Here is a 21851-nt window from a genome sequence, read left to right on the forward strand (position 1 = left end):
GGTCGCAAGCGACAGCAGTTATCGCGCATGTCTGAACGCGAACAAGGAACGCGCGAGGTGACGTCGACGCACCGACAACATGCAGTGCAGAGTCGCACAGTTTTCATTGCAGCGGTCTCGAATATGCAGCCCAACTTCGCGCCATCAAGTCAACGGTAAAGAAGCTGCTCAATGCCGCGTCGAGGAAACAGTACTCTGGACTGGACTTCAAGAAGCAGGCGCACACGGAGCACAGGTGCATCGTGCATCCACGCTCCAGGTTCAGGTGCGTGAGCTGGCCTTCGCCTCAAATGCGCGCTTCACTCAACACCACTGCACTTCTTAAACAGTTTAGCGCAGTCGTAGGGGCTGTCCATATGCAGCATATTATTGCTACTTGTTGCCGGGATAGTTGTTTCGTTGTTGTGGTGTAAAGAAAAAAAAAGGGGGGGGGGACGCAAAATGATGTGAAGTAACGACAAGACAGGAAAGAGCGCTAAGCTTATTCGGAGCAGCCAGGTTCAGTTTTCATATGGAAGGTGCCAGCGCGCGTAAGAACACCTGCACACCGTGCTGCCACGCGTGCCACGAGTGTCATGCGTATACCATGGCAGTTGGTTGAGCAAGAAACACTCAGCACGACGAGGGGATCGATATTTCTATTAGTAACAGCCATAATGAAGAAAAGGAAGGCCTAAGGTAGGGAAACTGTCTTTTTCTTTTTTAGAAGTTGAAGTGAAGACATACTGAAGAAAAATGAAAATCAGTGCGCAAGAAAACGCAACATGGTGGGAGCTGAACCCTGCCTCGGTGCCATGATGACCGGCAGTACTCGTTGCTTTCCCGGTGTGCTTGAGTTCAAGGTGCCAATTTTGAAGAACCATGCCGAGGACAGTGGCACTGTCGACTGTTGAGGCCAACTTTAGGAACAAGTTGGGAAGGGGAGGCTGCGTTTGTTCATCCGCTGCTATTGTGGAAACTTATTCTTACCTCCCTGCATATTGATCTCGAAGGGTAAGCGGGTCTGACGTGGTGTACAGACGCAACATGCTTAGAAGCGCACCATAGTTGCATTCTCAGATCATGAACAGCAGGTTGCCGTTATCCCTCAAGAGAAAAGTGTATAATAGCTGTGTCTTACCAGTACTCACCTACGTGGCAGAAACCCGGAGGCTTACGAAAAGGGTTCTACTCAAATTGAGGACGACGCAACGAGCTATGAAAAGAAGAATGATAGGTGTAACGTTAAGGGATAAGAAAAGAGCAGATTGGGTGAGGGAACAAACGCGAGTTAATGACATCTTAGTTGAAATCAAGAAAAAGAAATGGGCATGGGCAGGACATGCAATGAGGAGGGAAGATAACCGATGGTCATTAAGGGTTACGGACTGGATTCCAAAGGAAGGGAAGCGTAGCAGGGGGCGGCAGAAAGTTAGGTGGGCGGATGAGATTAAGAAGTTTGCAGGGACGGCATGGCCACAATTAGGGTTGTTGGAGAAGTATGGGAGAGGCCTTTGCCCCGCAGTGGGCGTAACCAGGCTGATGATTATGATGATAGTTGCCCACCTCTGCTCCTTTCTCTTAATTACAACCTCCTCCTTCCTAACGTCGCCGTAGTCGCACTTCAGCCCGCTAAGTAGTGCTACTAACGGCATGCTTTGGGCCAGCGGTTGCTTAGTGAAATTTACTCTTTGTGAAATAGGCCTATTCACCTTCGGCCGCGGCTGCGCGTCCGTCCGCTTGCGGTTCACTAAACGTAGAGTCATAGGAACGTTGGCCTGCGCAACTCACGGCCAATTCACGGAATGCGGACCATCGTTTGAACCAAAGGAGTCCAGTAGCACTTAAGAGCAGGCGACTAGCCAATAAGCCTTCGTATGCTGCGGATAGCTCAAGGCATAGCATGGTTGCCAGAGTCGAGATACTCGCTGTGCAATTAGTGAGCAAACAGGGCTGGTACAATGTGCGGATTACTGTCGATTGATTGCGTTCCTCTGTCGTTCACGGTTGACAAGAAGCAAATCTCGGCGCTAATTAACAAGGGCGGAGCGCGACTTGGCCTCACTGGTGAAGCGGGAAAAGGAATATACCATTGAGACAGAATCGTTGCTTTATATAGTGTGCTGGCCCAGTTTCAGTATTACTGACTCACTTTTATTTGTTATTTCTAAATTTTATTTATTTTGCCTCGATACGCATTGCCAGTAGTGCGTACTCACTGCGCTGAATCGCAGAGGTCCTGTTACATACCTGGAACTTTAAATGGTCTTCAGAATGACACATTTTCATTGACTTCACGCAATCAAATGCGATCTACTGAACTTTGTTTAGCCAATTGTTAATGTATTTATTTACTTGCTTCTTTTAGTTTGTAACCTCTGTACACCTTTTTAGCAAATGTAACGCATATTACTTAACATTCAACACTGTAGCAACCGCCACCTTTGGTGGGCATCACCACGCAAGCGCCGTTCTGGTTGACGATTGTGAGCTTCTTTTATGTACAGATGTATTGTGTTCTAATAATAATAATAATAATAATAATAATAATAATAATAATAATAATAATAATAATAATAATAATAATAATAATAATAATAATAATAATAATAATAACAACAACAACAACAACAACAATAACAATAACAACAACAACAACAACAACAATAATAATAATAATAATAATAATAATAATAATAATAATAATAATAATAATAATAATAATAATAATAAGAAGAAGAAGAAGAAGAAGAGAAAGAAGAAGTCCTTTTTTATACTCCTCTCCATCTTTTACACCAGAGCATAGCCACGGAGCCAATCTTTCATAAAGCAAACTTATTCATTTATTTTATTGCCCAGCTGATCGGCTGGTTCACAGACTTACAGACCTGCCTAAGTGATTGGCGGCGAGCCAACCAGCTAACCTTGTGATGGAGTTGTTTATTTGTTGGCCCTGCGAACAATTCCATCCACCCGTCGTGGGTCGTGCAGGAAGTGGTGGGACGGCTTCATCGTGCTGTTGCTCCTCATGAACCTGGTACTGGTCCCTATGCAGCTAGCTTTCTTCCCGACGACGGGAATCGTGTGGGCGTTTTACTCTCTCTACTCCGACTTCATGCTCCTCGCAGACATGCTGCTCAACTTCAGGACTGGTAAGAGTACTACCCCCCCCCCCCCCCCCCCCCTTTCCGTATGTTCAAATGATGCTCAACTCGAAGCTGTTCCTCCGCTGCACTGAGTTGAGCACAGCGCCGCGCCTCGGCTTCGGAAGACACTACACTTCTAAAGAACTGCCGTGGAGTGTCAGTGAAGCCCAGCGACCGTTCCTGTCGAGGGGCGGCGCTGTAAAAAAAATGGCTGCGGCTTAGGTAAGGTTAAGCACAGGATGCGAAGCATACTAGCCTTTATTTTAGTTGTTGAACCACTGTTTAGCCTGGTGAACTGCTGTTGCTTGGCTATATTTGGTTCGGCTAGACGAAGAAACAACTCATGCGTTACTCTACTTCGCCTTGGACGCCCCGCATTGGACGCGGTGAGCGTCGAGCAACGCAGCGTTCGGCGCGGCAACGAAATGTGCGCCTGAGCAAGCGATGCACGCCTGAGCCTTAGAAACAGCTCGTTTCTAAGGCAACACCGCATTCACTAGAGGCGCTTTTGTACCGCTTTGAAGCATCGTACTCGTGGCTCAGTGGTAGCGTCTCCGTCTCACACTCCGGAGACCCTGGTTCGATTCCCACCCAGGCCATCTTGCAAGAGTTGAGCCAAAGCCACTTCTCCTCTGTCGTGACGTCACGGTGTCACGTGGTATTCAAGGCGACACCGCCGCGCCTGAGGAGCTGGGTTGAGCTCTCGTAATATGCTTCGCATAAAAAAAAAGTTTGATGATGATGCACGGTGTAGTAGGGAATTCCGAAGATTTTGACTACCTAAGGTGATTTAACTTGCACCCAAGTCTTAAGTACAAGGGTGCTTTCGCCCCCATCGAAATGCGGCCACCGTGGCTGGGATTCGATCCCGCGACCTCGTGCGTATCAGCCCTACACCATAGCCCCTAAAAGCAACCACGGCGAGTGCGCGGCGCTGTGATCAACTTTCTTTAATCGAGGTGGAGTGCTGAGTAGAGGAGCGTTCTAAAATACGAGGGTGTGCGTCCTACGTAACTTATGCCAATATTTAGAATATGCAAGTGCCAAGCGTATAGCTGGACGGAACCGAAGTAAAATGTTGTTTTCCGTCGCTTGGAGCAAGTCGCACTATACTCTGTATTTCGCATGATTATATAATTGGTTATTATAAATTAAATGCGTGCTCAATACGGTCTACATAAAAGTTTTTTGCCAGCCCGAAAGAGCCCGACAGCGTGCCGCGTAACCGAACGCTGGATCGGAAATTTTTGAGAGAGGCCTGCAATTTTCTCATTTACGCTTTTTCTCTGAATATAGGATTTTAAGAAGTTGATCAATTAATAGTAACTAAGTACGCAATTAGGCGAAATACAAGAACATCCGAGGACACCTAAGTACTTCTTATGAGTTGTGAATGTGAAAGCATTGATATCCAATTGAACGGCACTAAGCGGTACTTCGAGATTTTAGCTGCGAGTAATGTGCCGTAGCGGTACGTACTGCCCGAGCCAGCAAGCAGCACCAGCCTGCGGTGCCAGCGCCGCATGCCGCCAACGTGGCGATGCCTTCTCCCTTCACGCAACAGCTGGGGGGGTATTCTATAAGAGCCCACCTAGTGGACTGTCCATTTCGGCCGCTGCTGATTGGATGCAGCTGTACGAGCAAGGAAGAGACGAGCAGCCCTAGCCAATCAACTGCAGAAGAACTGGACAGTCCACTAGGTGGACTCTTACAGAATACCGCCCCTGGTGCGCTATCGCCGCAGCAGGTGTTCTTTGTCGCCTGCTCTGCGAGGCGTTGGCTCTTTTCCGTCGAGGAGCGCTCGTGCCGAGAGCGAGAGCGTGGATGACGTGGCGTCGTGGCGTTGCCCTCTCCCCTGACGTAGCACCTGGCGCGCTATCGGCGCAGCAGGTGTTTCCCTTTCGTGCGCTCGGCTTCGTCAAGGCGCAGCTCGTGACGTGGCGTTGCAGTCAATGGCAATGCGAGTTTAGGTTCCGTTTCGCTGCTACAGAGACAGACGCTGGCTTTCTCGCTCAATGGCCCATTTGATGCTTTCGCATCCGAAGTAGTCTCACTTGCGCTATGCGGCGGCAAACAACTGACATTACCTTGCTTCTGTCCGGCTCGTATTTTGACATTTTCGCACAATTAACGCGGGCATATAAGAGGGCCTGCACCGTCGGAGGTGCAGGTCCCCCTCCCGTTTCGCTACTGTATACTGAAATGGCGAGCTGCTACGATAACGCACGATAAAAGTTATCAGGGTCCGTGTTCACAAACAAGCTTGTGCGTTGGAACTGTTGGTACAAGAGCAGGCGCTGTAGCCAGTCGTCATGTGGTACGCATGATAATTGTGAATTTGGCGCCAAGGGGCGCCCCGCTTCGTCCAGTCGGTTTTGCATTATGGAGAATGGGCAGCGTTTTGGCCTTCCGTTGCTGGAATGAGCGTTATGCACACACGAACACTTAGGGCGTTCCTGCCGAGCAGCTGAGTGTGCACCACTCCTGGTATGGTGACGAAATGTGTTCCCAGCAATAGACGCTAAAGGCTCAGCAGTAGCCGGCCTCGTCTGCCAGGCTAAAAACCGCCTGCAACATCACCATCACCACCACTCCGACACCGTGGTGCTTACATTGTTCTCAGTGGAACAAACAGTAATCTAAGCTGCGAACACGGATGGTTTTCCTCTGGGTCTCGCTTATTTTTATTTAGATTTTATTTTCTCGCTTTGACCTTCCGCGTTTCGGCAAATGAGAAATCGTGACAGGTAGCAAGGTACGCTGAGTCAGTAAGTGCACGAAAAAACGGGAACAGAAACAGCTGTCAGACTTTGCTGGCTATGCTTGACGCATTGCACGCACATCCCTGTAGCTTTTCCAGCGACGTTTCCTAGCACTCAGCCTCGCAAGTACGGGTAAAGAACAATGCTGCTTAATTTTGGTGATGTGATGAGAACCGGCGCATTCAACGTTACATGGCCGACGGCCTTCAGCATTATACGGACGATGGCCGACAGTGAGAATCGCGCGACGGTGTTCCAACGACGAGAGATGTGAATGACGAATGGGTATTATACTCCGCTTTTGAGTCGCACGAATTCCATATAGTTTGATCACACGCATATCGAAAATTCAAACAAATATGGACGCTTTGGTCGGTCCGCTGTGTTTACAATATACTTTGGAACTGCGTAAGTAGAATAATCTTATCGTTTGATGGTAGACGTGCACTCTTAAATAATAATTAATATATATTACTTGTAATTAAAAATGTCTTGACACTCGTGAAAATTGTTCTGCCTTGTCATTTTCAGTTTACGTTTCACTTGTCTATGGTGGTAAATATATATCTCTTCATATGTAATTTCATCGTAAATCACATCTAATTAAGCTTCAGGTAGACCTACTTTCCGATAATCCAGTTATAAATGTGTGATCAGAACGACAAATGCCGTGTTGACACGTGACGACTGTGCTATTTGTGATTGTGTTTGAAGTAATCGTCGATCATAATTTTACGCTCAGGCATTGACGATCGCAAGCAGGGCATCGTTATCATGGACCCAGCTGAAATCAAGCAGCACTACCTAAAAGGATGGTTCCCCGTGGACTTGTTGAGCAGCCTTCCACTGGACTTCATCGTCTGGGCATGGCCGACAAGGGACCACAGAAACTTCGGTCTCCGCTCCAGGTTATCGCAACTCGCCAAGCTCCTCAGCTTCGTCAAGCTTACCAAGATCAGCCGTCTCTTCCGATACGGAGGGCGCACCGAGCAGATAATGGTCAGGGTTCAGCATAAACCGCCTCTGGTTTCGCTCCTTCCTAAAAGGGACACTGCATAGCTTTTCGAAGAGACAGTTAAGAGAAGAAAAAAAGTAATCGTGCAGAGTTATGAATATATATAAAAAAAACAAAAGATACACTGACCTGCGTACTTCCTTCAAAATTTTCGCAATAAGATTTCGCGCTTACCGCGGCTTTGCTATTGCTCAAACTTTACGAGATCACATTTTGGGATCAGGGTTGCTAAAATAAGATTTAACGCTGTTAATGGCCTTGTCTGAAAAGAAAAAAGAAAAATTCACTGACTAATATGACACCATAATTCGAAATTTTAGCGCAGCTATATACGTGTTTTCATTTCGCGATAGATTGACTGACGCGAACAATCTGTATCGCGCAGCACGTTGCAAACGGAGCCAAGTGTTGCGTGAGTGCTTCGCTAATCTGGAGATCGCTAGCGCGTAGGTGACGCGTGGGCGTGATTCACAACAGCCGCCGCAGACAGACCTCCGCTCATGTAGCGCTGTTTCCACAGTGGGGGGGGGGGGGGGGGGGGGGGGAATACGTGGCATGAGGACACGATAGCAGTTTCAGGCAAACGGTGTAAATTTAGGTTCAAGGCACGGTACGGTACGTCTCTGCTATTTCTGAAAAATAAACATCAAGCAAATTTGTCAAGCGAGCAAGTTACGCAGGGCGTGCAGAAGCAGAACTGCAATAAAGTGCACCGTAGGGTCCAGGTGAACCTACGGAAGCGGTCGCACGTCAAATCAACACTTTGTGCCCGCCGCGGTAGCTTTGCAGCTATGGCATTGCTCGAGGTCGCGGATTTGATCCCAACCGCGACAGCACCATTCAGATGGGTGCGAAATAGAATACGCACGTCCAATTAGATTTTGGGACGCGTTAAAGAACACCACTGTGTCAAAATCCAGGGACCGCCACTGTGGCATGCCTCGTTGTCCTGTTGTGGTTTTTGGCACGTACACCCCCATAATCCAATTCAAGGTTATTACTTCTTCCACGATGCGATGTGCCATGTGAGGCAATGACAATGCTCAACCCTCTCAGAGGTTATGATCGTATCGCGCACAACAACGCCTGGTGCAAACGTTTCTCCCTGTGTGTTCTGTGCACTACGCAGACAAATAGCAGCGGTGCGCGCGAGGTAACGTTTAACATCAACTCACTACTCTTATGTTGGACTAAACGTTGAAGAAATTAAACATTCGCCGTCAACATCACCGATATTATCGCTAATCGAAATAAACAGCAGAGAAAGCTTCGTTTACAATGACTCCCAGAGCCCGTGGAGTCCGTATAATTTTGTTCTCACGCTTGCACCATACCCTTCTCCTGCACTTTCCGCACCATGGTTCCGCTACACTCTCCTACTCCGCTTTCCTCCTCGCTGCCACCGTCTTTCATGCCCCACTGCGCTGTGCGTTCGCTCTTTCATCCTTCGCTATTGTTGTTCGCTCTGTTACGCCGAGGGATGCCGACGCTCAACACAGGAACGGGCGCCTGAGATGCGAATTTGCCTTTGCCTACTCCGCTCTTCGGATCTACACGCAGGTGTACGTGCTGTCGCCATGAATACCGGTAGTCGTAGCGATTTCTCAGTATGGCTCGATTCTACACTCAAACTTTTACACTCTTAAGGATGCTGGATTGTCCCTTGGCTAATGTTCCTTCTCTTAAGGCTATAAATTTCATTGTACGCAATATCAAGCTCAAGCTACACTTCGGGTGAGAGAAGCTGTAGCTCTAAACTGTGTTTTCTGTCGCAGAAGTGGGAACGCAGAACTGGCCTGGAAAGAGACTGGGCAGGAAAGACGCTATGCCGAACTGACTAGCCCAACTATTTACTATTCTGTATATTCTGACCAGTTGGTGCGGCACCAAAATATCTCAGACGAGAGGTTGACAGCGATAGGTGCTAAAGTTAATGGATGGGTAGATGTATGTATGTATGTATGTATGTATGTATGTATGTATGTATGTATGTATGTATGTATGTATGTATGTATGTATGTATGTATGTATGTATGTATGTATGTATGTATGTATGTATGTATGTATGTATGTATGTATGTATGTATGTATGTATGTATGTATGTATGTATGTATGTATGTATGTATGTATGTATGTATGTATGTATGTATGTATGTGTGTATGTATGTATGTATGTATGTATGTATGTATGTATGTATGTATGTATGTATGTATGTATGTATGTATGTATGTATGTATGTATGTATGTATGTATGTATGTATGTATGTATGTATGTATGTATGTAAGACCATTTCATGCAGTTTTCGTGCGCCATGTCGCTTGGCACGAGAAGTTGCCAAGAAGCCCCATGCACCTTTCCCCTTAAATGATTCAATCTGAAAAGGTTGAGGCTGTTAGCCAAGGGACAACTCAAGCACTCTTCATACGCCCACAAGAGTGTTAAAATTTTTAGTGTGATGCGACTTGTCGCTGTGATTGCCTTGGTGTCGTCATGCGCAGCTCGAAAGCAGACAGGGAAGCACCTTCCGCTGTAGACAATGACATCGCGCTTTTTCTTAGGTTGCCCTTCATGCCTCACAACCCCCCCCCCCCCTCACCCTCCAAAAAGAATCTGTGTGTGTGATATAGACCGTGTACCCCTTTTATTCTGTGCAATTTCACAAGATGGAAGCGCATATTTTTGATTCCCTTAAAATTGCTTCGGTATCCAGTTCTCATAGAGTTCTCTTCAAGAATTGGCCACGATGATGGTATGTTTACCTATGAATATATAGCTCAACTTTGTGATAACGGCGGTACTAAGTTAATAAAATGCGCTTTTACCACGATTCGTTAATGTCACTGTTAGATCTTTAGGACTGCTCCCTATTACGAGTGTTTAAGAAATATAGTCATAGTAAAGTTTTGTTCGTTCTCCGTCCTCGCTTCACCGTTGGAACTTGAAGCTTCTCGGACGATGATCGGCAGTTGTTGATCAAACGCAGGCAGGAAACGATGAGATCAGATGTACAAGAAATATTTATACGTAAACTTTTCTATATACATGGTAGGTAAAACAAATACATTACAAACTTGAACAATTGAGAAACAAAGTCTCACTCTTCGACTGTCTCAATGACTGTTAGAGCCCAGACTCGTTTTAACGTACATAGTACGGAGGCTCACTGATCTATCAGCAATCCTGATTTCAGCCAAGTCTGAGGGACAGCATGTCGTCCCAATTTTTATAGCCCAAATATACAAAGAAAAAAAGGCGGTAGGGCTGTTGGCCCGTACCACAGGTTCAGTTGCCAATCAGAGTCAACCGTTTGTTAAGCCACAACCCACAGGGATGGGCTTACTCTTAAAAATAAACATATTGGAAAACAAAGCTCTTTTCCTTCTTCACCAAAACTCCGTTGCCCTCCCATTTCTCCGTAGTTAGTGACGGGCTCAGCAAAACACGCCAGGCCCGAACAAGTTATCGCTAGACCGTTTCAAATCACAACGGCGTCTAGGCCGCAAATGTCTCGGAAGCAGGGGCATCGACACCACGTAGTGCCGCTGTACTCAAAGTTTGGCCGTGAGGGAGACGGATGGCCCTCCTTGTCCTTGAAACTTATTGTCTACAAGACAAAGTTCTCCGAGTGCGTGTTTCCAAGACGCCGTCGTCCGAATGCACTCTTTACGTGTGCACCGCATTCCTACAGCGTGCACTGTAAGCTGGCCTTCGACACCACACAGGCTGTCACACCCAACAACAAGGCTGGCGATTGCGTTCCGGACGCGTAGAAGATTAGGTCCATGCTCACTACATGCGGCACGGGGTCAGAGTTGCTAAGCCCTTCTTAACCTCGGCGGCGCCTCCAATTAGTCAGGCACTCGGGCGCCAGACCCACAATACCTTGTACAGCGGTCCCTTTCAAGGCTGGTCTGTGTGACCGTCGGCGGACTGCCAACACCGTGCGCACAATACCGACTTCCCGGAATCGGCACTCGCCCTCCTGGCGCCTGCCGCGACGCGTCACCCAACAGCGCGCGGTGCCTGTGACCCCACATAACACAGCAACTGTCGCCCCGCTGACATGGGGGGAAGTGAACCCCCTCTCTATACACAAAGCACGCGGCCGATTCGTGACACTTAAGAACACGAACAATCGGAGCGACCTTACAGTCATTATATTTATCAAGATATCAGAAGCAATTACTATGGTGTTGGGAGGCACTTATTTTCATGGCAGATCTCGAACTGAAAGCTCTCATTGCACGATGAGGTGAATTTGAGGTTAGCGGTTTGCGACGCACGCGTAGGATGCGGGTATTGATTAAAATCAACTGTTTAGTTACAGGAATGCCAGACAGATGCTTTATTAAAACCTCGAGGAACATAATATCAACGTCAATATGGCCGCCATAAGATGTTAACCTTGACAAAACGTACGCAGTTAAGCGAATATGTGCAGATAGTGCTTGTGTTCTTGGAGCATTCACCGGGGTGCCTCTACAGGTATGTATGTATGTATATATATATATATATATATATATATATATATATATATATATATATATATATATATATATATATATATATATTGTTACGTAGGAAGACACCGACGAAAAGCTATTTACAGGTATATTTACAAGGCAATACGCCGCAGTTGACCAAGAGGCAACAGCCCGCGCTAGCTTCCAATCGTCGTCTTAGCCTTCTTCCTGCTCGGCTCTTCGTCAGTGGGAATACGACCCCGTAGCACTACCCCCGGCGGCAAAAGCGCCGTCCCGGAGCGACTAAAGGCTGGACTCTGAAGCAGTGTAGTAGCTCTTGAGCCTACTGACGTGCACGACATCACTAGACGCCAGAGTAGATGACGAGGCTGAGCTCACAGGAGCAATTTCATAAGTCACAGGTGTCACCTGGCGCAGCACGCGGTAGGGCCCTGTGTATCGCGAAAGGAGCTTTTCGGAAAGTCCAACGTCACGACAGGGCGACCACAGGAGCACGAGTGCACCAGGCGAAAACTGTACGTCACGGTGGCGGGCGTTGTACTGACGCTGCTGCGTGGTTTGCGAGTCCGTCAGTCGAGCACGGGCAAGCTGGCGTGCATGATCGGCGAGGGCGATGGCGTCGCGCGCATACTCGGTTGTTGAGGTCGCAGCAGGAGGAAGTACCGTGTCAAGAGGCAAGGTCGGTTCGCGACCGTAGAGTAGATAAAATGGAGAAAATCCGGCGGTGTCGTGCCGGGAAGAATTGTAAGCAAAGGTGACGTAAGGAAGGGCAACGTCCCAGTCGTGGTGGTCCTTCGAAACGTACTTGGACAGCATATCGGTAAGAGTACGGTTTAAGCGCTCTGTCAGGCCATTGGTTTGAGGATGGTATGAGGTAGTCAGCTTGTGTTGAATAGAGCAGGAACGCACAATGTCGGCGATAACTTTCGAGAGGAAGTTACGACCACGGTCAGTAAGCAGCTGTCGCGGGGCGCCATGCACTAAGATAATGTCACGCAAGAGAAAGTCCGCGACGTCAGTGGCGCAACTGGTAGGTAGAGCCCGCGTGATAGCGTATCGGGTGGCGTAATCAGTTGCGACGGCTACCCATTTGTTCTCAGAGGATGACGTGGGAAAGGGACCGAGGAGGTCTAATCCAACACGAAAAAACGGTTCCACGGGGACGGGGATCGGCTGGAGATGACCGGAAGGTAGCACCTGAGGCGTTTTCCGACGCTGGCAGGGATCACAGGCAGCAACATAGCGTCGGACGGAGCGAGCAAGACCAGGCCAATAGAAGCGGCGGCGGACGCGGTCGTACGTGCGGGTTACGCCAAGATGTCCTGCAGTGGGTGCGTCATGCATCTGAAAGAGCACAGTCTGTCGTAGATGTTGTGGCACGACAAGAAGAAGATCAGGGCCATCAGGGAGGAAGCTCCTTCGGTACAGAATGCCGCCCTGGAGGACATATCGGCGAACGGATGCGTCGGTAGGTGTAGAGCGCAGACGCTCGATGAGTACTCGCAGCGATAGGTCTCGGTACTGCTCATCGGCGATGTTAGCGAAGGCAGACACAGAGAAAATGCCGTCGGCGGTACTACTGTCGGCGGCGCCAGGCTCGTCTACCGGGTAGCGAGACAGGCAGTCAGCGTCCTTGTGTAGTCGGCCAGATTTGTAGGTGACAGAGAACGAATATTCTTGGAGGCGTAAGGCCCAGCGACCAAGTCTTCCTGAAGGGTCTTTCAATGAGCACAACCAACAAAGCGCGTGATGGTCTGTGATAACGGAAAAGGGTCGGCCATATAAGTATGGGCGGAACTTCGCAACCGCCCAAACTAGGGCCAGACACTCACGCTCAGTGATAGAATAGTTGCGCTCGGCGGGCGAGAGGAGCCTGCTGGCGTATGCGATAACACGGTCGTGGCCACGCTGGCGTTGTGCCAGTACTGCACCAATTCCGTGACCGCTGGCATCGGTACGGACTTCGGTAGGCGCAGAAGGATCGAAATGGGCCAGAACGGGAGGCGTTGTGAGAAGATCGATGAGAAGCGAGAATGCAGAGGCCTCGTTATCGCCCCACTGGAAAGGGGCGTCTTTTTTCAAAAGCTCGTTTAGTGGTCGTGCTATGGCCGCGAAATTTTTGACGAAACGGCGGAAGTACGAGCAAAGGCCGATGAAGCTGCGCACATCCTTGACACACTTCGGAACAGGGAAGTGCGTAACAGCATGGATCTTGCTTGGGTCCGGTTGCACTCCGTTCGCGTCAACGAGATGTCCAAGGACGGTAATCTGGCGACGGCCGAATTGGCACTTCGATGCGTTGAGTTGCAGACCGGCTCGCCGAAAAACGTCCAGGACTGCTGAGAGGCGCTCGAGGTGCGTAGCGAATGTTGGGGAGAATACTATAGAGGCGCTCGAGGTGCGTAGCGAATGTTGGGGAGAATACTATAACGTCGTCCAAGTAGCACAGGCACGTGGACCATTTGAAACCGTGAAGAAGGGAGTCCATCATGCGTTCAAAAGTGGCAGGAGCGTTACATAGGCCGAACGGCATCACCTTGAATTGATAAAGACCGTCGGGTGTTACAAAGGCAGTCTTCTCGCGGTCGAGATCGTCCACGGCAATCTGCCAATAGCCGGAGCGAAGGTCAATAGAGGAGAAATAGCGAGCACCGTGGAGGCAGTCAAGGGCGTCATCAAGCCGAGGTAGGGGATACACGTCCTTTTTGGTAACCCTGTTAAGGTGCCGATAATCCACGCAAAAGCGCCATGAGCCATCCTTCTTTTTTACCAGCACAACCGGTGACGCCCATGGACTACATGACGGTTCAATAATGTTCTTGGCAAGCATTTTGCGAACTTCGGTGTGAATCACTTGACGCTCAGCCGGTGATACTCGATAAGGGCGGCGATGAATAGGAGGGGCATCTCCGGTATTAATGCGATGTTGAACAGCTGTTGTTTGGGCCAAAGGACGATCGTTAAAGTCAAAAATATCTTGGTAGGAAATCAGGACGCGGTAGAGCGCACGAGCGTGCTCGGACGGCATGTCGGGTGCAATCATTTTCTGTAAGTTGGAGATGGTACAAGTTGCCGACTGCGATGGTAGAGGAGGATCGGTTGAATTGTCTTCTACTGAAATCGATGCTACAGAGTGATCCTCGAATGAGCAAAGTTGGGCCAGAGACATCCCGCGTGGCAGCACCTGTGTCGTCAAGGCAAAATTGACCACTGGCAGGCAGACGCAATTCTCCGTAATAGATAAAATAGTATGAGGTAGTGTGATCCCGTGTGTAAGGAGGACGTCTCGCATAGGAGCCGCGATGTAGTGACCGTCGGGCACTGGTGGGGATGACACGAAGTCAACGTAAGTCAGTGCCGAAGGTGGCAAGCGAACGAAGTCGACGGAACTGAGGCGAGGAAGGTGTTGTTCAGCGGGATCCAGAACAGGCAGGTCGAGGCGGAGAGTACTGGCGGAGCAATCGATGAGAGCAGAATGTGCGGAGAGGAAGTCGAAGCCGAGGATGATGTCGTGGGGACAGTGAGCGATGACTGTGAATAGCACGGTAGTGGAGCGATCGGCGAAGGAGACGCGGGCGGCACACATACCAATTACGGGGGCTGTTCCGCCATCGGCGACACGGACAACAGGCGTCGTGGCGGGCGTGATTATTTTCCTCAGCCGGTTACGAAGATCCGCGCTCATTACCGACAAATGCGCCCCAGTGTCTATGAGAACTGATACAGGAACACCGTCGACTTGCACGTCAAGAAGGTTCAGATGAGTGGGCAACGTCAGGAGAGGATTTGGCGGCGTATGGAGCAATGCAGCGTCACCTCGAGGCGCTGCATCGTCTAGTTTTCCGGCTGGGAGCGGCGTCCGAAGGGAGTCGGTGAATAGGAACGACGGGGCTGGGGAGAGCGAGATTGTCGTCGTTGGGGCGAAGGCGAACGAGAATATGGGCGGTTCGGCGCAGGAGAATCGGTGGCGGCATTATCTGAGCGGGCAGCATAGGGACGAGAAAGGCCACCTGCGGGGCGAGAGTAGGCAGTATATGTAGACTGGTTCAGGGAACTCCAGCGACTGCGGCAGTGCCGAGAAATGTGCCCAATTCGATGGCAGTGAAAACAAATTGGCTTGTCGTCTGCACTGCGCCATTCAGAGGGGTTGCGGAAACGAGGTGGGTAAGAAGGTGCGGGACGGGGTGGAATCGAAGATGCCGGGTGGGGATCAGGGCGATGGGCCGAGCAGATGGTGTGAATACCCATGTTGGCGAACTCCTGGCGGACAACTGCCTGGATCAGGGAAACAGTGACTGCAGGTGCATTGGAGGGGCTGGAGTCGAACGCAGCCGGATAGGCGGCCTCGATCTCACGCCGGACAATCCTGGTAACATCGCCAGTGTAGTTGGGACGAGGAGCGTCGGCACAGGAAGATGTCGCTGGGGTGTTGGGCAGACGGGCAAACTGTTGGTCGATACGTCGGCTTTTAGCGAATTCCAGGCGGCGGCACTCTTTTATAACGGCATCCACCGTCGCGACGTTGTTAAATACGAGCAAGTTGAAGGCGTCATCGGCAATGCCTTTGAGGATGTGGGAGACCTTGTCGGACTCAGTCATGTGTGCGTCAACTTTGCGGCATAGAGCCAAGACGTCCTGAATGTACGTGACGTAGGGCTCCGTTGACGTCTGCACACGACCGGAAAGCGCCTTCTGCGCGGCAAGTTGGTGACCGTAGGGGTTGCCGAACAAGTCTCGAAGCTTTTGCTTAAGCGAATCCCAACTGGTCAGCTCATCTTCGTGCGTTCGATACCAAACTCGAGGTGTGCCACCGAGGGAAAAGACGACGTTGGCGAGCATGATAGTTGGGTCCCACCGGTTATTGCGGCTGACGTGTTCGTAAAGGCTGATCCAGTCCTCGACGTCTTCCCCATCTTTTGCCGAGAATACGCCAGGATCACGGGGAGCGGAGAGGGTGATGTAGGTCGTCGAAGTGGCAGCAGGTGTCGGAGCCGGTGGAGTCGGGTTGGCGTCGCCGGGAGCCATGAAGGTAGGCTCGACGTACCGTCCACTGCGAAGCTCCGTGACGAGGTACAGGGAACGTCCACCTCCACCAAATATGTTACGTAGGAAGACACCGACGAAAAGCTATTTACAGGTATATTTACAAGGCAATACGCCGCAGTTGACCAAGAGGCAACAGCCCGCGCTAGCTTCCAATCGTCGTCTTCGTCGTCTTCCTGCTCGGCTCTTCGTCAGTGGGAATACGACCCCGTAGCAATATATATTGTTACGTCCAAGCGCGTCAAAGGGACGCGGGGATCAAGAAGAGAGGGGAAGAGGAGAACGAAGACTGTGCAGCGGCCATTCCTGTTCTTCGTAGCCTGCCGTTCCTGTTCTCGCACGCCTAAATAAACCCCTTTTCCCCGTGCTTGTAACAAATTGGTGGAGGTGTGGGGTACACCTCGTAACCACGGAGCCTACGCTGCTACAACTTCGCCGAAGCCGTCGACTTGCCGGACTTCCGCCACCATCGCCTGACATGACTGAATACGCCTGCCAGATTCCCGAAGGTTCTGACGCCGCTTCAAGGCCAGCACCTGGCGTTCCGTGGCAATACTACCGGGTGCCACTCACTTTCGGAGGAAAAGCCGGAGAAGATGTCGACGAGTGGCTCACAAACTACCGAAGGGTGAGCCGATCTAACGGTTGGAACTCGACCGCACAGTTGTCAAATGTTGTGTTTTCTCTTACCGACACAGCACTCGTCTGGTATGAGAATCACGAAGACACGCTCACTTCATGGGAGCTTTTCGTAGAGGAGCTCAGAGCGTGTTTTGGAGACTCCAGCGCAAAAAAGAAACGCGCCGAACAGACGCTTTCGCAAAGAGCTCAGATTCCCGGCGAGACCTGTACGACGTATATCGAAGAAGTGCTGAAACTGTGCAAAATAGTGAACTCTCAAATGTCTGAAGAGGACAAAGTTGGACATTTGTTGAAAGGGATAGCCGAAGACGTCTACAATTTTTTGATCGGCAAAGAAAGCTTGGATTCCGTGTCTGACGTCATTCGCCACTGCAGGACCTTTGAGACGCTGAAAATGCGACGGATAATACCGAAGTTTGGTCGCCTGGCTAATGTCACAACGGTGGCAAGTGTAGACCCGAGTTCGTGTGTTGACCTTCCATCAACAATACGGCAGATTGTTCGCGAAGAGTTGCTCCATCGGGAAGAGATGTACCGTTGCACACCCGGCATCGCTGGTGCGTACTTACCACACGAGATGCGAAACACAGCCGTTTCGACCGCATGGCAACCCACGGTTCACTCAGCGACCGTCGAGTATAGGTCTACCCCACAAACGAGAGGGACCCTAAGCTATCAAGATCATGACTACGACCAACGCCCTCGCCGCACGCACGCCTCCGTGCGGCAGATGCCTAGCCACGATGAATGGGACCCATCTGCTGGCTATGCAGTCGACAGCAACATGCGTGACTACGTGCAGGAACATCGAAATTTCCGGCATCTGCCGGTGTGTTTCCAATGCGGTGTCGTGGGCCACATAGCGAGATTTTGCAATCGTCGCCCAACAACGTGGAATCGTCGATCGGGGCCTTCAACAAGGACCACACCTCCTGCGAGGACAACTCAACAGTCATGCACCACCCCTTGGTCAGCTGGCGTCCCTCCTGGCAACGACTACTGGCAGAGAAGCTTCCGGAGCCGCTCGCCGGCATCTGACAGGAGTTTGACGCCACCGCCAACTTCTCGTGCACCGCGTTTACGTCAATCTCCATCGCCAGTGCGCCGCTCAGCCTCACCTTCACAACCGGAAAACTAGCTAGCGCGGCCGATGGGGGTGAGGTCGCTCGACACGTGCTATCGACAGAAATGCCCCCTGCAGTTGCTATGATTAAGAACAAAGTGCATGTACTAGTTGATGGTGTTGCTACAATGGCTTTAGTGGATACCGGGGCAACTGTATCCGTAATGAGTCTCGGTTTTAAAGGTCGGTTGGGGCGCAAAGTTGTATTTCCGTGGGACCAGGCTGCAACGTTTTGTGGAGTGAGCGGCGAGTCCTTACGCCCTGTTTGTGTGTGCACTGCTGAAGTGTCCCTGGCTGGTGGAATTTTCGCGACGGAGTTTGTAGTTATTCCCCGATCGACGCACGAAGTGATTTTGGGCATCGACTTTTTGCGGCAGTGTGGTGCGACCGTTGATTGTCGCACGGGGGAAGTTTGCGTCGATGGTCATGTTTCGTCCGGGCTCTTAGAGGAGACTTGCAGTCAAGGTGAACTTTGTGTGTGTGCAGATACTGTTGTGCCTGCGTCCAGCTCGGTGTGCGTGCCGGTTGTATGTCGCGGTGAAGTTCGAGACAGTTTCGATGCCTCCGTAGAGCCAATGCATCTAAATTGTGTGAAGAAGAACGTTTTTGTCCCTCATTGTGTGGTATCCATCGGCAACGGGCGTGCAGGCTTGTGGACGGCCAACTGCTCGGCAGAACTCGTCCTGCTTCCAGACGGCTTGAAACTCGCCTACTTTACAGAATACACGTCTTCGTCCGTAGCCGTACTAACAGACTCGCCGTGTGAACCTGCTGACCTTCGCCAAGTCTCAGACAAAAAGCTTCTGTCTATGATAAACAAGTCGCTCAGCACAAGGGAGCGCCATACCTTGGTGGATACGCTTTCTAAGCATCTGTCAGTGTTTGACTTTGCGCAGCCGGACAAAGCGTTCTCGATTCCCGAGTCACGAACGCGCCATACCATAGATACGGGATCTGCGCGCCCGATCAGGCAAAAGCCCTATCGCGTGTCGCCTAACGAGCGCAAGATAATCGGGGAACAAGTGAGTGACATGATGAAAAATGGGATAATACAAGAATCCTCGAGTCCTTGGGCAGCTCCGGTCATACTCGTCAGAAAGAAAGACGGTAACTGGAGATTTTGCGTCGATTATCGAAGATTAAACGCCGTGACTAAGAAGGATGTCTACCCGCTGCCCCGGATTGATGATGCAATTGATTGCCTTCATTCGGCCTCTTATTTTTCTTCAGTGGACCTGCGCTCAGGATATTGGCAAATCCCGATACACCCGACAGACAGAGAGAAAACAGCCTTCATAACCCCGGATGGATTATTCGAATTCAATGTGATGCCATTTGGGTTGTGCAACGCTCCAGCAACCTTTGAAAGGTTCATGGACACCATTCTGCGTGGGTTAAAATGGAACATCTGTATGTGCTATCTTGACGACGTTGTTATATTCGGGCGCACATTCAATGAGCACAATACGCGCCTGAATATTGTCCTCGACTGCATCAAAAACGCCGGCCTGGTTCTGAACTCCAAGAAATGTAAATTTGGTGACCGTCAAACCCTTGTGCTGGGTCATCTTGTTGACAAAGACGGTATCCGGCCTGATCCCCTCAAGACGGCAGCTGTCGAAGCATTCAGTGCACCGCAGTCAGTGAAGCAACTTCGTAGTTTTCTGGGTCTTTGTTCTTACTTTCGCCGATTTATTCCTGGTTTTGCTGACGTCGCTTATCCTCTGACAAATCTGCTACATAAAGACGCACGGTTTGAGTGGACACCCGAGTGCGATTCTGCATTTCGTCAGCTGAAGTTCCTGTTAACCTCTCGACCTATCCTTCGCCACTTCAATCCTACTGCGCCGACAGAAATCCACACAGATGCTAGTGGCGTTGGTCTGGGTGCCGTATTGGTCCAACGCTATGATGACCGTCAGCACGTGATTGCTTATGCAAGCCGCTCATTAAGCAAACCTGAACGGAATTACACGGTGACAGAGCAAGAATGCCTCGCTGTAATCTTTGCGGTTCAGCGATTTCGCTCGTACTTGTACGGACGCCCATTCCAAGTCGTCACAGACCACCATTCCCTGTGCTGGCTCGTGAACCTTCGCGACCCTTGTGGTCGCCTTGCGCGCTGGGCTTTGAGGTTGCAGGAATATAACTTCACTGTGGCCTACAAGAGTGGCCGAAAACATGCTGACGCAGACTGCCTTTCCCGTATGCCGCTTACTACGACGGACTGCGACGCAGACGATTTTGATCATCTCGTCGCTTCTGTGACATCCGCTTTTCCAGAAATCGATGCGTTCAAAGCAGAACAACGGACAGACACCAAATTGGAGCCACTCTTCACTTCTGCCCATTCAAGTGCAACAAGCAGCTACTGTGTACGTGACGGGCTGCTGTACAAAAGGAACTACTCAAGCACGGGTGCACGCTTCCTTCTAGTGGTGCCGAAGTGTCTCCGGCCAGCAATCCTTCAGGCTATGCACGATGACCCTACCTCCGGTCACTTAGGCACTGTGCGCACCCTTTATCGCATTCAAGAACGCTTTTACTGGCCCCGGATGCGACATTCGGTTGAGTTGTATGTCGCCAGCTGCATACAGTGCCAACGTCGGAAACGCCCAACCACTGCCCCATCTGGTCTCCTTCAACCTGTGCCGCCTCCCAGCTCACCCTTTCGGCAAGTTGGAATTGATCTGTTAGGACCTTTTCCAAAGTCATCTAAGGGGAACCGCTGGATAATTGTCTGCGCCGACTATTTCACGCGCTATTGCGAGACGGCGGCTATACCATCAGCCACCGCCACCGAAGTATCGCTCTTCTTACTTCACGCTATTGTTCTGCGACATGGACCGCCTGGTGTTATTATAAGCGACCGGGGACGTCAATTCACGGCAGATATAGTGGAAGAGCTTGTGCGTTTGTGTAACTCGCACCTCAGGCACTCGACGCCATATCATCCGCAAACGAACGGCCTCACTGAGCGCACTAATCGAACTATCACAAATATGCTTTCCATGTATGTTGCGTCCGATCACAAGAATTGGGATGAAGTTCTACCGTTTATTACTTACGCATACAACACAGCCAAGCACGAGACAACCGGCTACAGCCCCTTCTTCCTTCTATATGCTCGGCCACCCCGGTATACGCTCGACACTGTCCTCCCTTTTTACCACCACGACAATCCTACGGTCGCCGATACGCTGTGCCTCGCTGAAGAGGCTCGGAGACTTGCGCGTCTTCGGACTTTGGCATCACAAGAAAACTCCAAAGCCCGCTACGACGCACGACATCGGCCAGTTACATATAACCCTGGTGATCTCGTTTGGCTTTGGACACCCACAAGGAAGCGCGGTTTGTGTCAAAAGCTGCTGGCAAACTACGACGGACCGTATGTTGTCATCGACAAAGTCAGCGAAGTGAACTATACTCTCGCGCGCCTCACGAACACTGGTCGACGTTCTGCTAGGACACAAGTCGCGCATGTCGCACGGTTGAAATCATGCACGCCACGGCAAGCTAGTTGACTCGCCCAGGGGGCTTTGTCTGCGAGGGGAGGTATGTTACGTCCAAGCGCGTCAAAGGGACGCGGGGATCAAGAAGAGAGGGGAAGAGGAGAACGAAGACTGTGCAGCGGCCATTCCTGTTCTTCGTAGC

The 21851-nt window shown here is 50.4% G+C and overlaps 1 protein-coding gene across 1 annotated transcript in view; it reads left to right on the forward strand.

The window, feature by feature from the left end:
• The window catches only part of LOC135905121 (potassium/sodium hyperpolarization-activated cyclic nucleotide-gated channel 1-like), a 111637-nt gene that overhangs the window by 21084 nt on the left and 68702 nt on the right, over nt 1–21851 (forward strand). Inside the window, exons 3-5 of the mRNA XM_070532325.1 lie at nt 130–265; nt 2971–3131; nt 6630–6886. Of these exons, the coding sequence (XP_070388426.1) occupies nt 130–265; nt 2971–3131; nt 6630–6886 (554 nt within the window). The remainder of the gene's footprint in view (nt 1–129; nt 266–2970; nt 3132–6629; nt 6887–21851) is intronic.

This window comes from Dermacentor albipictus, chromosome 1 (assembly GCF_038994185.2).
Source record: "Dermacentor albipictus isolate Rhodes 1998 colony chromosome 1, USDA_Dalb.pri_finalv2, whole genome shotgun sequence".
Lineage (NCBI taxonomy): Eukaryota > Metazoa > Arthropoda > Arachnida > Ixodida > Ixodidae > Dermacentor > Dermacentor albipictus.